General features: G+C 38.8%; 2 protein-coding genes across 12 annotated transcripts in view; one reads left to right on the top strand and one right to left on the bottom strand.

Annotated features, from left to right (window-relative positions):
• The window catches only part of caskb (calcium/calmodulin-dependent serine protein kinase b), a 57449-nt gene that overhangs the window by 25630 nt on the left and 9451 nt on the right, over nt 1-22368 (top strand). For 2 of the 11 annotated variants that reach the window (XM_072683844.1, XM_072683842.1), the window contains exons 4-21: nt 564-641; nt 741-813; nt 4889-4991; nt 5833-6011; nt 6124-6246; nt 6492-6575; nt 7284-7383; nt 9768-9785; nt 14119-14240; nt 15981-16139; nt 17367-17555; nt 18577-18655; nt 18769-18854; nt 18995-19063; nt 19638-19706; nt 19990-20025; nt 21386-21424; nt 22056-22252. In XM_072683844.1, the coding sequence (XP_072539945.1) occupies nt 564-641; nt 741-813; nt 4889-4991; nt 5833-6011; nt 6124-6246; nt 6492-6575; nt 7284-7383; nt 9768-9785; nt 14119-14240; nt 15981-16139; nt 17367-17555; nt 18577-18655; nt 18769-18854; nt 18995-19063; nt 19638-19706; nt 19990-20025; nt 21386-21424; nt 22056-22252 (1803 nt within the window). The remainder of the gene's footprint in view (nt 1-563; nt 642-740; nt 814-4888; nt 4992-5832; nt 6012-6123; nt 6247-6491; nt 6576-7283; nt 7384-9767; nt 9786-14118; nt 14241-15980; nt 16140-17366; nt 17556-18576; nt 18656-18768; nt 18855-18994; nt 19064-19637; nt 19707-19989; nt 20026-21385; nt 21425-22055; nt 22253-22368) is intronic. The other 9 variants (XM_072683852.1, XM_072683849.1, XM_072683850.1 and 6 more) reach the window with 7 other exon arrangements.
• On the bottom strand, nt 526-4130 carry LOC140559974 (probable G-protein coupled receptor 34). Its single transcript, XM_072683854.1, has 2 exons — nt 3759-4130; nt 526-3154 (listed from the first exon to the last, which is right to left on the bottom strand). Exon 2 carries the CDS (start codon nt 3101-3103, stop codon nt 1955-1957), a length of 1149 nt encoding a protein of 382 aa, XP_072539955.1. The 5' UTR covers nt 3104-3154; nt 3759-4130; the 3' UTR covers nt 526-1954.

The raw sequence follows: 22368 nt of genomic DNA, 5'->3' as shown, positions 1-22368 counted from the left end.
TCATATGCACCATGAATAACTTGAACCTTGAATACTCATTTTCACTGTGTTTCTCCCCTCTGTTGATTGAGTGCTCTTAAGATTGGGTTGCCCCTAAGTAAATGATCAAAAAAATCATAAAGCCAATGTGTTTTTTTTCAAACTAATCATACATCACACAAGTCATACGATGACACAAATTATGATATATATGATATATGATATGACATATATAAACCATCTTTTAATGGCAGTTATTTATTTAACTTTGCAGCCACGCCCTCAATAGTCACAATTCAACTGAGTCTGAGGAACTAAAATCTCTGTATATTAAATTGGGTGGAAAATAAAACAGATTTTTTCTCCAGTGAACCCAGAGAATGTCAAAGCTCCACCATAATATTAATACTTATTAGTATTATACATACTATTATTTTTATTATTATTATTATTATGTATTTGAAGACATTATATTAACTTTCATTACTACTTCTCTCTAACCCCTTTAGGGCTGTCAGCCTTGCACGAGGTATGGTTGTATGATATCTGTACATAAATGTGTAACTATGGCCTTTTCTCCGTAGTATGGATGGAGCAGATCTGTGTTTTGAGATTGTGAAGAGAGCGGATGCAGGTTTTGTCTACAGTGAGGCTGTGGCCAGGTATGCTCATTCTGTCATGCTTAAGGGACGTTTTTAATTCACTACATTTTTCTTTTCTCTCTGTTAAAACATGTTTAATCTTTTTCTCCCCATTGCAAGCCACTACATGCGTCAGATACTGGAGGCACTGCGCTATTGCCATGACAACAATGTTATTCACAGAGATGTAAAGGTAAGACTTGGCTTATATGAGTCTGTGATGCCTTCTAGAGCATTCTAGTGCAACTATGCATTTGACTGTCTGTCTAAAGTAAAGGCGCATCTGTGCAAATGCTCTTGATTAGTACTTTTTGTTAATAAAGAAAGTGATCTGTTAATTGCTGGAAGAATGTTCTCGGTGGCCATTCAGTTCATCAAGCAACTGTTGACTATGCAAGTGTTTTTGTTTGTGCAAACATTGGCAGGGTTTGTTTTTTGTTTAGTTTTTTTTGCAAAATAAGAAAACACATGGTTTTTATGGCTTTTTATTCCTTTTGAGATGACCTTGAGTTTTTCAGATGCGTATTAGTTTGTTTAGTGTCATAGCTGAACATCTGTTCATCTGGTGCAAATTGTTTTATTTTAGTAAGTTAATAATGTTATCACTTTTTCACTTAAAATGTTTTAGAATGTTGTTATAACGTAAAAAATGTAAAAATACATTTTCACAAATACAATGTCAAGCAGACAAAATTCACCAGTAGTTGCAGATTTTAAAATATGCTATCCAAAGTTCTCCCATACTAAGGGATATTTATTTGTTTTTCTACACCTTTCAGTTAAACATGACTCATTATACTCTCTGTAATGAAACGTAGGGTTGGTCAGTGTTAAGTTCTGACAATATCCACAATGTACTCATAAAAGCATATTGTGTATCATTGACACTGCAATTTAAAGCAGTAGACCACTTGATGTCACATGACCTCCATTGTTCTGTTGATTTTATATAACTGTTTAGAAAATAGGAAAAAAAAAAAAAAATCCTGAACTGGGTGTCAAATATAATTCTTACTGCCAAATTATAGTTCCCCATCAGATAATCTGTTGCAATGCAACAGTATGAACTGCGCGTCCTGTGCAGATTGCGACTCATTCTCCAGCTTCTCACAGACGTTGAGCAAATGAAACTTTATCACTATAGATTTTTCTTGTCAGTTTGTTACTTGTAATTGTGTATTATTAGCCTTACAGGTTAATCTAAGCTATAAAATCTGCCTTAGATATAGAAGATATTGTAGATATTGTAATAGATCGTAATTAACTTTTTGCTACTTTAAGCATGCTTTAGCGATCAGTTAGAGAGGCTAGGTCTTTGATTGCAAGATATGACATCATGGCCTTACTTTTGGGTTGGAGGGGGTGGAGTGAAGGTTGGTGATGAGCCCTATGCTCCCACGTGGTGTGGCCAGCACAGTGGTGGAGGCCTGCGATAGAGAGGTCCTGCGTAACTCTGTGGTGGAGCTGTTGACTATAACGGTGGGATTGGTTTGTGCCCGTAACACTCGGGCCATGGCTCTGACTGCAGCCTTGCGGACTGAGCCTGAGAGCATAAAGTACATGACTGGGTCCAGGCAGCTATTTAGGGCTGAGAAAAGCAGCATGACCTCGTTGGTTTGGTCCATGAGGTGCCGTGTCTTGCAGGACGTCTCGCTTAACTGGGACTGCACATAGAACCCCCTGAAGGAGTGGTAGGGCACAAAACAGATTGTGAACAGGAATAGTACTACAAAGGACTTCTTAGCCGTGCGGCTGTAGCGCATGGCGTTGGGCAGGTCCGGTTTGTCGCGAGATGCTCGCAGGAGACGCAAAGCAATTCGTCCATAAGAAACCACCAGCAGAACAAACACCAGCCAGAAGGCACCCACTAGAAGGAGATTAAAATAGGCCTTGCCACGGGCTCCTGTGCGTGCCTTATACTGAAAGCACTTTCCCTGCTCCTCATTGCCTTCAATCAGGGCGATCATGGGCACCACGGCCACCAGAGAGGCCATCCACAAAAATCCACAGGCCACCACGCTCCAGCTGCTACCCTTCAGCCAGCGGTGGCAGCAGGCTCCCCGCACTCCTTGTATCTTCACATAGCGGTCTACGCTGATGAAGCCCAGCAGTGTGATACTCACATACATGTTCATGTAGAAGAGGTTGCCCACCACCTTGCACATGTATGGTCCCAGTGGCCAGTAGTTGCCCAGTGCGTGGTAGAGGACACGAAAGGGCAGGCATGCCACCAGCACCAGATCAGCCAGGGCTACATTGATGAGGAAGACCCGGACAGAGTTGTGGCGTAAGTGCAGAAAGAGGAAGACCCAGAGGGCCAGAACGTTCCCTGCCAGGCCGAACAGGAAGATGAGGGAATATAGGACGGCAAAAGGCACACGCAGTGATTCCTCCTCCAGAGTACATGATTGGTTTGGTTGTAAGGCCGTAGGCAGGACAAAAGATGAATTTGACAGCACTCCTGTGTGGTTGATGGTGGTCATTGTGTGTGTTCTCTACCCCTTCTCGGAATTAGAATCTTTATATCTTCAACCCTGTAGAAGGAAAGTAAAGAAAAAATACATTTTCAATTTATAGATTTGGCAATCGAGAACTCCAGGCAAAAAAAAATAAAAAAATAAATACTCTCCCATAGCGAGTTCTCCTCCAAAAACCTGTGCAGATGACCATAAACTATACTAAGCATAAATCCTAGATTCCCAACAGCATACTGCTTGTTCACGTGCTTAATTTCTTCCCAACCATTTCATTATGTTTCTTCCAGTTTTTCATACTTCATTTGTATTGGCTCATTGAAAGATTACAAAATGTATACTGTTGAGCAAGGTTGGCAAGCACTTCATGTGAATCACTGTTTTATTAAGACCATTGTAGAATCAGACTTGATGTCTTTATAAAGGATCTGTACTGTAGTGTAGTAAGAAAGTACAAACCAGCAATTTTACAGTCATAGTGCTTTCTGTTTGCGTCTCCTGAAAACTGATGGTTTTACATGCCTTTTAATGTACATGTTTAAAGGTTTTGTGCTTATGTTCTTAATTTAAGCAATGTTTCTCACACCTGCAATATCAAAATAACACACAGACACAGAAATGCATAAAATGAACTGTGTTCAAAATTTTCTCATGCGTCACTTACCCTTCAAGGCAGAAACGGCTGTTGTAACTGTGCATGCATGCGTCACTTCAGTGTTTTTCCAGACAATTTTACTCTATATCGATTTATGTCCAAGTTGCCGTCTTTTTTGTCCCCTTATGGTACTGTGATTGAATCTATATGTGGCATATCTTCTGTCTTTCTTTTCCTCTTGAACTTCCTTTCTTCTGCTCCCTTGCTGCTGTCCTTACTTTTCTCTGTCTGCGTGTGTTGCTGCTTCGGCTCCCACTTAGGGGAAGGGGGAAATCTGCAGATGAAGACAAAACCATATGCACAAAAAATGTGACTTCAACAATGAGCAAAATAAACCCAGCTCATGATTCAAAGAAACATGATTTCTGTAGTCTAGTCCTATTAAATGAAGGCGAATAGTGAAAGTAAACAATAACAGGCTGATGAAGTAAGAAATATTGCACATGCATTAGTCACTCTTTCAGTCAAGCATACATTTGTTAATGCTAAAATGTGTGTGCCAATGTGTTCTTTAAATAGCTAAATGTCACTTGGAGCAAAGTTCAAACTATACTTTCATCTTGATGAATGGTAACTGTAACAATGAGTCATTTCTTCTGAAATAATGCAAATATTGAGTGGGAAATGTGATTAATGCCTGTACACAAGCAGCGGGTGAGAGTTTTTCTGTGAAAAAATGTTTGTGAAAAGTGTGTATTTTCTCTTTGGAGTTACCCTACTCTCACTAGCAAGTGTTTGTGCCGACTATGATGCACAAACAGTGGTAAATGTCATGTTTATTCTTGTAACTTCCTCTTTTATTGGATTCTTGTGAGAAAATATTGTTTATTTTAAGTTTCTGTAGGTGCTAATATAGCAAAGCGAACACAATGCAAATTATTTATTTATTAAGTCAGGTAAATCTTTTGATGTTTAATTTATTCAAGGCTAAGCATAAAGTTGCTTAGTTGATGTTCATTAAAAGGAAGGAGATTAGATACTTACAGAACCAAAAACATTTAATAATGCTTTCTCCTAAATGGAAACATTTATAAGAAATTACAATGTTTTTTTTTTTACTTTTTGTTAATTGATTTATAGGATGGGTTTGATCCATTTTTTTTGGTCCAGCTTAATTATTTTTGTCCTATTTGTTGCAGCCTCACTGTGTGCTCTTGGCATCAAAAGAGAACTCTGCTCCTGTTAAACTGGGTGGCTTTGGAGTGGCTATTCAACTGGGCGAGTCTGGCCTGGTGGCTGGAGGTTTGTGTGTGGGTGTGGGGGTGGGGGTGTGTGTGGTTTACTGTTAAGTTGAATATAATACTATGGTAACATGACTAAAATAGGGTATAATTGTACATAGTATTTTTTTAAATACTTGTGGACCCATAGTAACTTTTTATCTAATCATTATCACACACACTTACTAGTATGTTCTAGGTAATATGATCAAATCTGGACTGTAAAATAAAGACCCTATTTACACCTGGTCACTGGTCAGTGTCTCTATTGTATCCTGATACGATTTTAGCCACATACATTTGCACTTGGTAGTCAAATGCGTCTCCAGTTAGTCAGACTGGAATCTGATTGTTGTGTGGGCAGCAATATTTACTTGTTGCACATCAATTATAATTGGTGTTTTGGTTGTATATCCTGAAGTGAGCGATTGTATTTATATCATTTTAAATTTGTTTAAATGCATTTTATGTGCCTTGGCTTATCCAGATATTGTCCTGATCCGCAAGACACATTAAGTGACCAGGTTTTAACAGGGTCAAACTGGTTTAGTTTCCAAATCAATAAATTACACAGTATATAAAATCCTTTATATTTTAATTCAGTACTACAGTACAGTACATTTCCATTTTTGCCTCATACGTCTGTATTGTAAGTAAGCAGTACATTGTAACACACTAGGTACTTATTGTATAATAAAATAGGGTGGTGCTGGCTATGTCATGTTTATATATATATATATATATATATATATATATATATATATATATATATATATATATATATATATATATGGTAATTTAGACATTATGCATGTTTTTTTTTTCACCCTCCCTTTATATTCTATCCCTTTCTGTGTGGAAAGGTCGAGTGGGGACTCCTCACTTCATGGCGCCTGAAGTGGTGAAGAGGGAGCCGTATGGTAAGCCTGTGGATGTATGGGGCTGTGGAGTTATTCTCTTCATCTTGCTCAGTGGCTGCTTGCCCTTCTATGGCACCAAGGAGCGCCTCTTTGAGGGGATAATTAAAGGGAAATACAAGGTAGTAGTTTATTTACAAAATGCTTTTAAGAATGCATATATAATCAGTGAGAGGAGCCATGTGATTGTGCCTCTGCAGTTGTCTCAAAGACTGGTTTGTGTGTGTGTACTATCAGATGAACCCTAGACAATGGAGCCACATTTCTGAGAGTGCTAAGGACTTGGTGCGCCGCATGCTAATGTTGGACCCTGCTGAGAGAATCACTGTCTACGAGGCCCTCAACCACCCCTGGCTAAAAGTAAAATGAAATACATAGACACACACACTCTCAATCCCACCTGACTAAAATAACCTGTAAATGCAGCAGTATAATAATATGCATTATATATGTGTGTACTTGTAACATTTGTACCTTTTTTCCGACTCAAACTAAAAATTAACGTCTATGCATGCAGTATATGTCTTTGCTTTTCTTATTTAAGATTTGTGCAGTCTCTTATTTATACAGACTGAACAGATTCTATTTTTGTTATTACTGTGAAGGAGAGGGACCGCTATGCCTACAAGATCCACCTACCTGAAACTGTGGAACAGCTGAGGAAGTTTAACGCCAGGAGGAAGCTGAAGGTTCAACATTTAACAGTATTACACAGCACAACATTTTCACATTTTCTATACCATATCAGATCACAGACCACTTGATTTTAGCCACCCAGTTAGTGAATTTAAAAATTAAGAACTTTTAGAGTAGCCATTCGAATATCAACAATGGTTGACTTTTGGTATCTTAAAGAAAACCCAGCCGGGCATGTTGACAGTACACAACTGTCTATATGTAAATGTAATAGCCACAATAAAAGCAGGTTGTGGTTGTATAATCTCACATCTCACAATTGTCAAAGCATGCATCTGTTGAAACCTGAAGGGATGAGCATGTTTTTGTGCTGTTAGCTTAGCGGTATACCAGTAGTGGAAATGTCGGATGTCTGGTTTAGTGGTGCCGTTTTTCTAATAATAATTTGTAAATATGCATAGAAAAATCATACAGAAATCCTCTACAGTGATAAATGCATTACTGTGCATTTAATGTGTAAAAAGATTGGATGTAGTTTTAAGGATGTGACAGATTTTACTGTTATTTTGTGATCTGCTTTACCCTGTTTCTTAAAAAATATGGTTAAATTATTCCTCCTTCTTTTTATTAATAATAATAATAATAATAATAATAATAATCAAATATTTTAGTAATCACCTTAGTAGCTCCACCAGTAGATCACCAATACAATGCCATTTCTTTCTTTCTTTTTCTTTTTCTTTTTTTTTTTTTTTTTGTAGGGTGCAGTACTGGCTGCTGTCTCCAGCCACAAATTTAATTCATTTTATGGGGACCCCCCGGAGGAGCTGCATGATTTTACAGAGGACCCTACGTCCTCAGGTAGGGTCTTCTGCCTTCTGTTACTGCTAATCTTGGTCTTCAGCTTCTTTTCATAGTTAGTGGTGTGTCTTATTTAGCAGTACTGCAAATATTATTTTTCTTTTAGATAGTTTATTGATGTTGCACAAACCATTTAAAGTGTAATGCCTCTTGAATATAGATATTGTTTTTGCTTTATTGTCTTTATTGTCTAATATTATCTATAAGGTCTTGGCCACACTTTTCCACTCTTCTCCACTTACTTTTTAGTGCTTAAGAAATAGAAACTACATAATTATCTTTGCCAAAGGGTTATGTGAACCAGCAACAAGGAGAAGTTTGCCACATGTTGTGAAAGTGCTGCCACTTCCCTGTCTCAAAGACCAACTTTCACATCCTACTCCTTCCAAGTAGCAGACAGGAAAGCTAGACAGATGCTACTGCTTTACCCTGTGGCAGCTAGTGCTGGATGGTATTGCTAAAATTTAACATCAGTTATTTATGAATGATTATGATTCAAATAGGCCACAGACCTTTTCAGATAAATTTGAAGTTTGACATCTTGGAAAATGGATACATTGTAAACCCACAGATGTTTAGAAACAGTGCCAATAGTACCTTCTGGCAAGAAAACTGTTCAACCCTTGAATTATTTAAGAGGTCTGAAATTGATTGCTGTTAACTGGAATGTGTCCATTTACTTGTATAATGTCTGCTGCTGTACAACAGAGAACAAGATATGTTAAGTCACAATTCTATATACTTGGCATAAAATAAAAATGAAACACTTTAGAATGGCTAATTTGAGCAGAAATTATTATTTAAATTATTAGGTTTTCTTAAATTGCTGATGTCATTGGGCTGTAGTACTTAGTAGCATAGTGTGGCATAGAAGATGCAGAAATTCATCTAAAAACCTATGTTTTTTTACTGAGGTACATGAATTCTGATGGTTTTTTATATTTGTGGACATCAACATAATGTATTAAACAAAACAACAACACAAAACTGTATTTATTGGCAAGTTACTTTTGTGGCCATAAGTGAGCCGCGCATATGGGGAACACGTAGGGTTATGTGGGTGGTCTAGGGCTTATTTCTGTTGTGAAAGTGTGCGTGTGTATGTGTGTACTCACAGTCTTCTGTTTTTTAACAGAAAAAGATTTTTTAATGATTGTGATCAAATCTCTACAAAGATGATTTACATTTTTTTGCAATTATTAAACAATTGTTTACAACTTCCTTCAAGTCAGTATTTAGGAGAGGTACCTTTAACAGTAGTCACAGTCCTGAGTCTGTGTGTCCTAAGACTTTAACATTGTATTGATGTTATTCCTGTGTAGCTTTAGCATTATGCTTGGGCTTGTTGTATTGCTTGAAAATAAATGTTCTCCCAAGTTCATTGCAGACTGCAATGGTTTTCATCCGGATTGCCCTGTAATTTGCTGCATTTATTTTTTCTTTTCTTTTTAATCATGTTTCTCTGCCTGCTGCAGAGAAACAATTATTCCTTTTTTTCCTCACCTTTTATGCTTTTGGGTAGGGATGGTGTGTTTGTGATGGTGTGTGATTCTGTTACTCCCATCACCAGTCCCTTGACTTCCCTGTCTTAGACACGTTGCTATCATTAGTACTCATGTCAGTTAGTTAACAGCAGCTGCACTGAGCTGTCTTAATACAAGCTGTCTCAGACCAGCTGCCCACTCTCGTGCTGCTGCAATTAGCACTCCGACATGATCGCCTAACTATTTGATACTATTATTATTACCATCATTACTTTGATTATTCTTACAATTTCTACTATATTATATTAGTTATATTATGTTATGATTATATCAGCACACAGGAGCAGAAGAACAGTCTTATGTGGTGTTTTTTATTAATAATGTAAAATTGTATCAATTTGATCAATAATATAAAGTGGTTTTGACCAGAGGAGGATTGGTGCCCCTTGTGAGTCTTATTTCTTCCCAAGGTTTTTTCCTCTAGCTCGGAGGAAGTTTTCCCTTGCCGCTGTCTCCTTTGCCTTGCTGACTGGGGTCTTTATGTTTTGTTTTATCCTTCTACTGGATTCCTAGATGGGTGCTTTGACACCACAGCAGTTTTACACTATGCAAACATACAATTTACAAATACATTTGATTTGGCTATTTCATTGTGTGTTTGGAGATGGTCAAGGGAATAAATAATTATGCATTCAGTTATTTTGTGTTACCAGTGATGGTAATAAATGTGAATCTCTCTCTCTCTCTCTCTCTCTCTCTCTCTCTCTCTCTCTCTCTCTCTCTCTCTCTCTCTCTCCCTCTCTCTCTCTTTCTTTTTTGTTTTTGTGGGTGTGTTTCACTCTACTCTCTTGTGTCCAAACTCACTGAATATTATTTATTCTAATGCTGCCTTCCCTGTAGGATTGCTTGCTGCAGAAAGTAGGTATCCCACAGAGTCTGATACCAGTGTATCTGTCCTCTGTTGTTGTGTTTTTATTTATTTATTGGTTGGTTGTTTGTTTGTTTGTTTTTATATATATTTATTTTATACTTTTATTATTTCTGTTTATATGAGCTTTTACCTGTCTCCATTTGAGCTGTTATTCTATCCTGGCATGTCTGGACTGGGGCCTGGCACCTAACCTAACTGCATGTGATCAGCTTCAAACATAAAGATATAAAATTTTATTTTTTGTAATGAATCAACAACAAGTAGGACACAATGGTGAAGTGGAACAAAATTTATTGGATATTTTCAACTTTTTTTTAGAAATAAAAAATGGGGGTATATATTTTTCGACCCCTTTACTTTCAGTGCAGCAAACTCACTCCAGAAGTTCAGTGAGGATCTATGAATGATCCAATGTTGACCTAAATGACTGATGATGATAAATAGAATCCACCTGTGTGTAATCAAGTCTCCGTATAAATGCACCTGCTCTGTGATAGTCTTAGAGTTCACGTCATGAAGACCAAGGAACACATCAGGCAGGTCCGAGATACTGTTGTGGAGAAGTTTAAAGCCGGATTTGGATACAAAAAGATTTCCCAAGCATCTCAAGGAGCACTGTGCAAGCGATCATATTGAAATGGAAGGAGTATCAGACCACTGCAAATCTACCAAGGCCCGGCCATCCCTCTAAACTTTCAGCTTAAACAAGGAGAAGACTGATCAGAGATGCAGCCAAGAGGCCCATGATCACTCTGGATGAACTGCAGAGATCTACGGCTGAGGTGGGAGACTCTGTCCTCTTGTCTGTAGGACAACAATCAGTCGTACACTGCACAAATCTGGCCTTTATGGAAGAGTGGCAAGAAGAAAGCCATTTCTCAAAGATATCCATAAAAAGTCTCGTTTAAAGTTTGCCACAAGCCACCTGGGAGACACACCAAACGTGGAAGAAGGTGCTCTGGTCAGATGAAACCAAAATCGAACTTTTTGGCCATAATGCAAAACGTTATGTTTGGCGTAAAAGCAACACAGCTCATCACCCTGAACACACCATCCCCACTGTCAAACATGGTGGTGGCAGCAGCATCATGAGACTGGGATGGAGATTTATCTTCCAACAAGACAATGATCCAAAACATAAAGCAAAATCTACAATGGAATGGTTCCTCAAATAAATGTATCCAGGTGTTAGAATGGCCAAGTCAAAGTCAAGACCTGAATCCAATCGAGAATCTGTGAAAAGAGCTGAAAACTGCTGTTCACAAACGCTCTCCATCCAACCTCACTGAACTCGAGCTGTTTTGCAAGGAAGAATGGGCAAAAATTTCAGTCTCTCGATGTGCAAAACTGATAGAGACATACCTGCAGCTGTAATCGAAGCAAAAGGTGGCGCTACAAAGTATTAACGCAAGTGGGCCGAATAATATTGCACGCCCCACTTTTCAGTTTTTTATTTCTTAAAAAAGTTTAAAATATCCAATATATTTCGTTCCACTTCACGATTGTGTCCCACTTGTTGATTCTTCACAAAAAATTACAATTTCATATCTTTATGTTTGAAACCTGAAATTTGGCAAAAGGTTAAAAAAAAGTGGGGGCCGAATACTTTTGCAAGGCACTGTATTTGATAGCTGTCTGTACTTGTGCTTTGACCTTTCAGTGTGCTGTTTATTGAACTAAATGACCGATCAGATTGTGCATGGGTATCTCTTGTTTACCTTTCGAGCTACCAGTATTTAAATGTTGAAATCACTGTGTATTTACGAAAAGGTGTACGGGCAAATCTCTACAGGCCAAGTGTGAATTGTAATGGACTAGTAGAATGTGACTGTTTTGCTACATTGCTGTTAATGTGCAATTAATTCATGTGTTACTCCAAAACTCACTTTTCTGTGAGTGTGTTTTCAAGTATGCTTTGATAAGAACGTGACTGAAAACGCAGAGATATTGCAGCTGTAAATACTAGATCAGGGTCAACAACTGGTAGCACCCTCTAGTGGTTTGCCGGTCTATTCTAGGGTAGAGGCCAGATTTCATAGTGGATTGGATTGAACAGGAAAAACACCTTTCTTAAAAGATATAATTATAATTCTATCGACTGAGAAGCAACATTCTCATCAGCATCCAGCATGTGTGTGTGTGTGTGTGTGTGTGTACACTGCTCCAAAAAAAAAGGGAACACTCAAATAACATATCCTAGATCTGAATGAATGAAATATTCTCATTGACCCCTTTGTTCTTTACAAAGTTGAATGTGCTGACAACAAAATCACACACAAACCATCAATGGAAATCAAATTTATTAACCAATAAAGGCCTGGATTTGGAGTCACACACAAAATTTAAATGGAAAAACACACTACAGGCTGATGCAACATTGATGTAATGTCCTTAAAACAAGTCAAAATGAGGCTCAGTATTGTGTGTGGCCTCCACGTGCCTGTATGACCTCCCTACAATGCCTGGGCATGCTCCTGATGAGGTGGTGGATGGTCTACTGAGGGATCTCCTCCCAGACCTGGACTAAAGCCAACTCCTGCAACAGGTGGTGCAACAGGACGTTTGTGGATGGAGCGAGACATGATGTCCCAGATGTGCTCAATCGGATTCAGGTCTGGGGAACGGGCGGGCCAGTCCATAGCTTCAATGCCTTCATCTTGCAGGAACTGCTGACACACTCTAGCCACATGAGGTCTAGCATTGTCCTTCATTAGGAGGAACCCAGGGCCAACCGCACCAGCATATGGTTTCACAAGGGGTCTTAGGATCTCATCTCGGTACCTAATGGCAGTCAGGCTACCGCGAGCACATGTAGGCCCTCCAAAGAAATGCCACCCCACACCACTACTGACCCACTGCCAAACCGGTTATGCTGAAGGGTGTTGCAGGCAGCAGATCGCTCTCCACGGCGTCTCCAGACTCAGTCACGTCTGTCACGTGCTCAGTGTGAACCTGCTTTCATCTGTGAAGAGCACAGGGCGCCAGTGGCGAATTTGCCAATCCTGGTGTTCTCTGTCAAATGCCAAGCGTTCTGCACAATGTTGGGCTGTGAGCACAATCCTATCCTATCTGTGGACGTCGGGCCCTCATACCATCCTCATGGAGTCGGTTTCTAACCGTTTGCGCAGACACATGCACATTTGTGGCCTGCTGGAGGTCATTTTGCAGGGCTGTGGTAGTGCTCCTCCTGTTCCTCCTTGCACAAAGGCAGGTTGAGTTGTTGCCCTCCTACGGCCTCCTCCACGTCTCCTGGTGTACTGGCCTGTCTCCTGGTAGTGCCTCCAGCCTCTGGACACTATGCTGACAGACACAGCAAATCTTCTTGCCACAGCTCGCATTGATGTGCCATCCTGGATGAGCTGCACTACCTGAGCCACTTGTGTGGGTTGTAGAGTCCGTCTCATGCTACCACGAGTGTGAAAGCACCACCAACATTCAAAAGAGATTAAAACATCAGCCAGAAAGCATAGGTACTGAAAAATGGTCCATGGTCCCCACCTGCAGAACCACTCCTTTATTGAGTGTGTCATGCTAATTGCCAATAATTTTCACCTGTTGTCTATTCCATTTGCACAACAGCATGTGAAATTGATTGTCAATTAGTGTTGCTTCCTAAGTGGACAGTTTGATTTTACAGAAGTTTGATATACTTGGAGTTATATTGTGTTCTTTAAGTGTTCCCTTTATTTTTTTTTAACTGTGTGTGTATGTATGTATGTATGTATGTATGTATATATGTGTGTATATATATATATATATATATATATATATATATATATATATATATATTGTGTGTGTGTTTTTAAGTGCATGCCTTGGTATGTTGCACCAGGGCTACAGCTTCATGCTAGTTTTGGGATTTCTTTAATCATCCTTTCATTAACTAATCTAAGTTAGTCTGAATGCACATCCCTATTAACAGAGCACATTTATAATTTTCATAATTCTTGTTACCTACTGTATTTAATTCCTGTATTAACGCCTAAAGTAATCACCATTAGAAATCATGTCGGTCATGCATTGCCAGTCAGGTATAGTGTTTCATTTAAACTTGATCTGTTCATACTAACCTATTGTGGTAACTTTAACTTCTCTGTATTTTTGTATGCGTGGTGTCTTTGTTCCCCTGCATGTAAACTGTGCTACATGACCACTTAATGCATCTGTTTATTGCATTCTCAAGTGTGTGTTTTTTGTATTTGCCCACTTTGTGTAATTGTGTGAAATATTGTGTGGAAAATGTTTGGTTCTATTGAAGGCATGTTTTAGTGCTCTGGCCTTAATGTTTGTGTGAATATGTGTCTATGTGTGTGTTTATAGGAGCTGTGTCTCAGGTGCTGGATAGTCTAGAGGAGATTCATGCGCTGACTGACTGCAGTGAGAAAGATTTGGACTTCCTGCACAGTGTCTTCCAGGACCAGCATTTACACACGCTGCTGGATGTAAGGGCATATATTCATACATAACTACAGAGTGCAAATCAAAAAAATGTTCAGCGTTCACTTTCAGTTTGCATTTCACACCCCCCCCCTTCTTAGACCCCCCCTTCTTACACTCTCACCCTTTATGCATGCAACATGTAATGAGCATATCATGGCTGCTTCCTGTGAATTTGTTCATCCACTTACAGGTTAAGATTGTTTAAAAGTGCTATGGCTAAAAGGAAGTGAATGCTTGGAACATTAGCAGCAAATGCAGGTTAACTGCGGGAGCCTAGACCAGTGCACAAGCTCTTTAAGGAGGAATGTGTCTTTCTTACCATAAAGAGACCACTTCTGTCAGCAAGCTCAATCCCTTCACCATATTTACTGACGGTGGAAACTAATGTTTTGCTTATTTACGATTATGCATTTTTACGTAATTATTTGCTTAAATGTGCGCCTAAATAATTGTTCCCCTTTACAAAGCGGTGTATTTTGGTATAGCTTTTTAGTGCATTGTTTCTATTTATTTATTTATTCACTTTTAACATTTATAATGTTCATATACATAAATGTGTGCATGTGCGTGTATCTTGACCTTAAGTCCCATGTCACTACAGGCACATTTTCAGCCCAGATTTTTTTTAACTTTGAGTCTCAAATAAGTTAGCTTGCATTCTTTAGCAAATTTAGTGCCAACTAAAAAAAAAAACTTCAAGTTTTTGGTAGCAATCTTAAGAGCTGATTTTATTTTATGTATAAGATGAATAATTATTGATAGCTAGTCAAATTTGCACACTAGTATGAAATAAGAAATTACATTTCACATTTTTCATGTCTGTACAATTTCTCACATTTTGTCTTTGCGAACGGAGAATCTGACTCTTGAAGGTAACAAAAGACCCTTGCTATCCGCTGTCTAGACATCACGGAGTATGTATAGTTCTTGAAACGTAAGCGGTTGACTTACTAACATTTAGGTAGTGATCCAGAGGAAACCCCCAAGAGAAATTGTCATCATTTTTTAGGCATGAGACCATATGTCAGTGAATCACAGGATGTGTTCTCACAGAACATGATGACCTTGTGTGGTTTTAAATGTTACACAAATTACAGTAACATGCAAATCTAGATTAATATTTTGTCTAATATCTTACTTAATTATTGGGCATATGCCATTCAACACAACAGAGTTATATAAATGATGAAAATCAAGTTAAAACAAATGAAAATTCTACATTTCATAAGCAAAACACAAAACATTTTGTACTGTACACACAGTTTCTTATCGATCAACAGGCTTCAAATGATTGCCACAAGTAAGAAAGCAACTGTAAACATTAAAGCCCTTTTCACCCCAGCAGCTATAGCTCCCAAAGGTACTTATTTAAGCAGCTGCCAAATTTGCAGTGGAACCAAAACTGTTTCCGTTATTAAATTGGTGCCATTGTTAAAGTATAGCATATTATACGCTCGTCCTTACTTTATTGTCCAATTAAAGGTTCCTAGAGCGCCATCATTTAATGTCAGTTTCCAATCACTAATATGCCCTTGCATTAAAAGGTCTCCAGCCAGATGCCTCTCCACATTATTTCCACTTTGGGTTTCGTATCTCAATGCCACACCTTGTTCAGATCTCATTGTCTGCAAGTAAAAGAGTCATTGGTCTTCAGGTCAGGATCGAGTCACAAGTATTTTGTGAGTTGAGTGTAGTATTTTGTGTAAAATGGGTGATTTCTGAATTTTGTGTTTATGTTTCAGCTTTATGATAAGATCAACACAAGATCTTCACCACAGATCAGGAATCCTCCCAGTGACGCTGTTCAGAGAGCCAAAGAAGTACTGGAGACCATCTCCTGTTATCCAGAGAACATGGAGGCTAAAGAACTGAGGAGGATCCTCACACAGCCACACTTTATGGTGAGCTAGATAAATGATAACAGATAGACAGAATGTAATATACAAATGCACAGGTAAACACAGAATTCTTTAAAAACATAAAATTGCAAACCACTCAAAGCATACCATCATTAGAAGCAAATAGCACCATGGTAACATGGTAAAATTGCATAATCATTGCAAAAGTGAATTTGAATTTATGGTATATTTCATTAACTTTTGCATTTAGAGGAGTAATACACATATATGGAAATTATGCATTAATTCAACAGAAATCTTAGCTTTTACATTTGTGTGTTATGCTTGCACAAGGTAGTCTAGCTAATTCAGCAGTCATCTGCAGCAAAGCCATCAGACGCTTTATCATGTACAGTGGTGTTACCATGGCAGTGCAGATCATTAAGGGAGACGAGCAAGTTAGAAGGGAGGGAGGGCATGCAGGTGGAGGGGGTGACTTCCTTATCGAGGAGGAATGCAAGATCTGCAGGAGGAATTGAAAGAGGCAGTGGTGGAGCATTACTCAAGAGCAGCAAGTATCAGCACAGGAAAGGTTGTGTTGTGAAAGGGCTTATGGATGTTAAGTACAACACTGTGTTGTCTTTTTTTTTTTAAATATCAACTTTTGGTTGATTTGTAAAAGTTTTATTTAGTTTTTTTTGTTTATTTGTATTTAGTTTGTTTTTTAAGGTCAGTGTCTGATCAGTTTTGTCTGATGTCAGAGTTGTGTGTGGATGAGTGTTTTTGTGTGGGGAGCGGTTATCATATACATCTCTGCAACATTAATATTTTTTCAGTTGTATAGTGTCCAGATGGAAATGATTTTAAATAATATTAAATATAATTGTTTCATCAACCCTATTGAGTTGTAGGCAGTTTGCATACACGTGTTAATAGCAGTAAATCATAAACATGATATGGAATGTTGTTTCAATATAAAATCATTCAAGAGTTTGTTCAAGGTGTGTTGAAACACAGCATGCCCATTTAGAAGAATAACTCTAACTGTCTTAACTGAATGAGGTAATATTGATATTTGAGCACAAAATTGGTAATGATAGTCAAACTAGCCAAAATGTTTTTGTCTTAACATGATGGCTGTTACATGATTACTGACTAAGAAACAGAAGTCTTCTCTTTCTATTAAAATAGCACTTTCAGTTGTGCTGTGCAGATATCAGGTTGCTTTTGATATGCAGTCACTGGAGACTGTGTTATGAGTGGTAAATATTTGTGGCATCTCTGTTGCAGGCCTTGCTGCAGACACATGATGTGGTGGCTCATGAGGTGTACAGCGATGAGGCCCTGAGGGTCACACCCCCACCCACTTCCCCTTATCTGAACGGAGACTCGCCTGAGAGCGTCAATGGTGACATGGATTTGGAGAATGTTACTCGTGTCCGTCTGGTGCAGTTCCAGAAGAACACAGACGAGCCTATGGTACATATGTGCATGCACAATGCTTAATACCAAACAATTCAATGTTAAAACAAGAACAAAACAATACCACAGCAACAGAAACCACAACAAAAAAAACACTCATCATTATCAGATCACCGATGTCCAGTTTCTTTACATTGATCAAGCCTAGTCTTGGACTCTGGGGGTAACTAGAGAGCCCCACATTGTGGAAATACAGCTTGTTTCACATCAACACACCACAAAGCAGGATGTGTACTATTCCAAAGGTTAAGATAAGCTGCTTTGGCCATGTGATTTAATTTGATATTATTTTGGTTTACATTTGCTTCTCCTTAGGGTTTACTAAAAAATATATATGAAAAATATGTTTAATAACTAAACACGTTTATCTTTTTGTGTAATCTGTAGATCACCTGCTCAGTAAATGCACACACAGTCCTCCTGTGCCCAGATGCATTTTAAGTCTCTCTTTTGTCTCCAAAGCTATTCGGCCAATGGGTCCTGGGTTTTAGGGCTTGGTGCTCTCGTAGCTAATTACAACCATGCTTTGGGCTAAATTGCAGTATAAATATTGAAATTGTGCTTGCCTTAATCTGTGGGAAAGTGACTGCAGAGGTATAGTGGATTGTTTGTTTGTTTATTTATTTATACAATAACTTGTTTATTTATGTATTTTTAAACATCTTATTTAAATTAAAATTGTAATAAAGTCCTGAATGAGTATTAAAAGAAATGCAGTTCTGCTACATACATATACAAATTCTGTGCTTTCTTAAGTTTATTTACTCCATATGAATTTAGACAACTAGGCATCTTACAGCATAAAACATCTCTGTAAGTATCTAAAAATATATAAATGTTAGTCCTCTTTGATCTAGCCACCCTTTGTTTAAGTAACAGCTTCAATCCAGGGGCACTCAAATTCTAGCTGAAAATGATTCAAAAGACTTGGGAGATCATTTTATTAAAATGAACAAACTCTTGATTTTAAACTCAGTTTAAACATAACACAAAAATGTTCTCTCGTGTTCCTTTGCAGGGGATCACCCTAAAAATGAATGACTTGAACCACTGCATTGTAGCCCGGATTATGCACGGAGGGATGATTCACCGGCAAGGTAGTGCTAATTTAGGGCACTGGTCAGATTTATTGTGATGCACTTGATTTATTGTGCAAATGCAAATATTCAGTATTTGTATGTGTGTTTGTTTATTAATGTTTTGTGTACAGGAACACTGCACGTAGGAGATGAAATTCGTGAGATTAATGGCATTAGTGTAGCTAATCAGACAGTGGAGCAGCTTCAGAAGATGCTGGTGTGTGGGGATTTTTTTTACAATTATTTTTAGACTAGAGATTCTTAGACTTTTCTTTTATCAAAAGTTAACATTTAGATTGATCACTTTAACAAAGGAAATAAATATAAAGAACTTGTAACTTTTTTTTTCTAATCCAGAGAGAGATGCGTGGGAGTATCACCTTTAAGATTGTACCAAGTTACCGCAGTCAGTCCCTGTCGTGTGATGTAAGTGTTGCTGCTTTTTCCTGGACAGACCTGGTTTTCTGCTACACAACAATCTAAATGGAGGTTCACTAGTTAAAAGAAAATGTCTAGAGCTGTGCCCGAAACTACTCTATTCACTACATAGTGCACTTACTTTGGCGTTCCCGCCATTTTGTAGAGATCTACTAAAATGTAGTGCTGAGTTTTCAGTGCATTGTAACACTCCCATAATGCACAGTAACATATGGTGTATTATCAATGTACACCGAATACCATAATCTATTGTGTTTGGTTTAAAGATTCGAACACAGCTTTTCGGAGTACGACCGACTGTCATATTGTTTATGCAACACACTCTGCTGTTGCAAAGGGTCTAGTTTTAATCCCTTTTTGAGAAACCAGTGCCAAGTGTCACCCTCCACTGTAACCCTGTTCTTTCCTGCCACCTTATGGTCATATAGGGGATAGTCATTTTTGCAGCATGATTTTTAAGCAATTAACCTTGAACTGATTACATTTTCATGTTTCTCCCACACAGCCTATTGTCTCTTCTCTTTTGCATTTGTCACATTCAGCATTCTTGGTCCTCTTTCAGAAAGACTCGCCTGACCTGTCCAGACAATCACCTGCCAACGGGCATGCCAGTGTCACCAGCTCCATTCTGGTACAATTATTAAACAGTAGCTCTGTTTACATGCATATCAATTTAGAGATGTTTTAATATAACTTTTTAAACGTTTTTTTCTCTTGCTACTGATTTTCTTTATTAATCAATTGGGTTTCTCAAGACAAAAATAATCCTGATATACATTTGTGAGAATATTGCATTACAGTTTGACACTTTCGCCAATCATGTTATATTTGCTCATAATTTGCATGTGCAATGAAACCCATTTTGATTTTGCCCCAACAAATAGCAAGAATTCTAAATTCTTCTCAATTTTCAGGATCTGCCATCCACTATCCAACCCAAAGGACGACAGGTAAGCATCTTTAAAGCAGGCAGTTACATGGTTTGTTGGTTGCTATGTCACCGTTTCACCCAACAAGTGTCTCTACTCACTCTAACACATATACACCTACTCTTTTTGGTGCATTTAAAAATCTTATTAGCCAGTCATGTTGTGAAACACAGCAAGTCATGTAAACATTAAGTGGATCTATTGGTCCATATGTAATTTCAACCAACAAAATTCCCCAAAAAATTATCTCTGTGTTTCTGAGCACAGCATAATTGTTGGTGCCTGGTGGGCTGGCTTGTGTAAAACTGCAGATTTTCTGGGGTTTTTGGCACAGCAGTAGGGTTTACAGACATAATGTAATGGAGAAAAACATTCAGTGTGTGGCAGTACAAGTGTGGTGAGCAGAACAGCATCTCAAGAATGCACAACGCGTCAAACCTTAAAGCTGATTGGCTACAACAGCAGAAGACTCTTCTGTCTGCAGTGGGCATAGACTTACCAAAACTGGACAGATGAAGACTGGTCTGGTCTGATGATTCTCAGTTTCTACTGAGGCACACGCATAGTAGGATCAGAATTTGGCACCAACAACAGGAATCCATGGACCCAACCTGCCTTGAGTGAACAGTAAAGACTGTTAGAGGTGGTGTGACCTTGACTAACATCTTGTGGAATTAATGTGATGAAGAACTGAGACTTTTAGTTTTGCATTATTAGTATAGTTTTTCTAAAGACTGATTTATGCTTGTGCACCAAGTAACTCCGAGTCTGTGGTGTAGCCTGTGCAAGTGACGTACGTTGTTGTGAGCGTTTATACTTACGTGGATGCCAACATTAGTCTGATGAAGGGGCCACTGTGTTGACTCTTCTGGCATGTTACAAACAACGGTGACTGAAAAAGGAATTAATTATGTTGTTATAAGAGCAAAATAGCTTTTTTTTTTTAGTTTTATGCTTTTTTATGCTAATGGCATAACCAGCTGATTGGCCCATTTTGCTGAAAAATGGGACTTTATGCGTAACGACACCATGTTGAGTGTTTCGAGAACTCTCATTCATTTCTACCAGTGGCCGGTTTATAATGTCTCTTGATTCAACGCAAAGGCATAAATGGTGTGAGTGAGAGTGTGGAACAGTATGTTTCCAGAAATGTAGATATGTGTAATGATCATGTTCTGAAAGCTTACGATAACATGGTTGAGCTTAATAGCCTTCGAGTTGGTCTTCTCGAAGCACAGCAATGATGAGACCCCTACCCCAGTGTTCATACGGCCCTTTAAAGCGCTTGACTCCTCCTAAGTCCTATGAATGTCAGGTTTGGTATACTGCATGACGTATGTATGTGTGTGTTTGCGTGCGTGTGATGCTTTCGAACCCTTAGATCACCAGACCTGCAATCAAGGATAAAATGTCTATGAAGGTGAGTTTCCTAAGATCAGATCCTCTTAGGATCTTAGCGTAGCTCCTCTCCTCCCACCGACTCCCTGTTCCCCCTCCCTCTGTGACGTTACTGCGACAAATTGCACATTACTTTGTTGGTGTTGACCATTTTTTTGTTTTTGTTGCACTCGGTTGTAACTGAGCCGTTTCATATGGCTTTGCTTTTGTAGTTGTAGCTTCTAGCTGTAGCTTCTAGCCCACCTTAGTAAAGGTCCACTTGCCCATCCTGCTTACCTCCTTCTGGCACCTTGGTAGTATGGTCTTCCTTGTGGTCTGTACGATACAGGCATGTGCCTTTGGGCTGGGGAAGTGCTGCTTGGGCAGAGGTTGTGCGTGCGTGTATGTGTGTTTGGTGTGTGGGTGACATGATGTCATGACTTTACCTCTGTTTCAGTTAAAGCGGCTATGGCCTATTTCTGTTGCAAACATGCAGCCCACTTTCACTTCACTTTGATGACAAGACAGTGATTCTGTTCTCTGTCTCTACTTTTACCTCCTTTTTTCCTCCTCTGTGTCTCCAGCTCCTTGCTCCTTATTGCTGTCAGCTCTCCTCCCTCCTGTCTAGCAGTTTGCAATGATCTGACCATTAAAATGTCATCACTTGTCCGCAGATATTTGTGCGAGCGCAGTTTGAGTACGACCCAGCCAAGGATGACCTCATCCCCTGCAAAGAAGCGGGCATTCGCTTCCGGGTTGGAGACATCATCCAAATTATCAGCAAGGATGACCACAACTGGTGGCAGGGCAAGCTGGAGAACACCAAAAATGGAACAGCTGGCCTCATTCCCTCTCCTGAGCTGCAAGAGTGGTGAGTGTTAGGTCTATAATATAGACATGCATTGTTTTATTTATATTCCCTTAAATTGGTTGTGCTGTGTTTACCTGTGAAAGTTAACCATAATTCAAAAGGAGACTTTAATTATG

The sequence above is a fragment of the Salminus brasiliensis genome, chromosome 7 (assembly GCF_030463535.1).
Source record: "Salminus brasiliensis chromosome 7, fSalBra1.hap2, whole genome shotgun sequence".
Classification (NCBI taxonomy): Eukaryota; Metazoa; Chordata; class Actinopteri; order Characiformes; family Bryconidae; genus Salminus; species Salminus brasiliensis.
The sequence above is the reverse complement of the archived record's forward strand: the minus strand, read 5'-3'. Positions and strand labels throughout refer to the sequence as shown.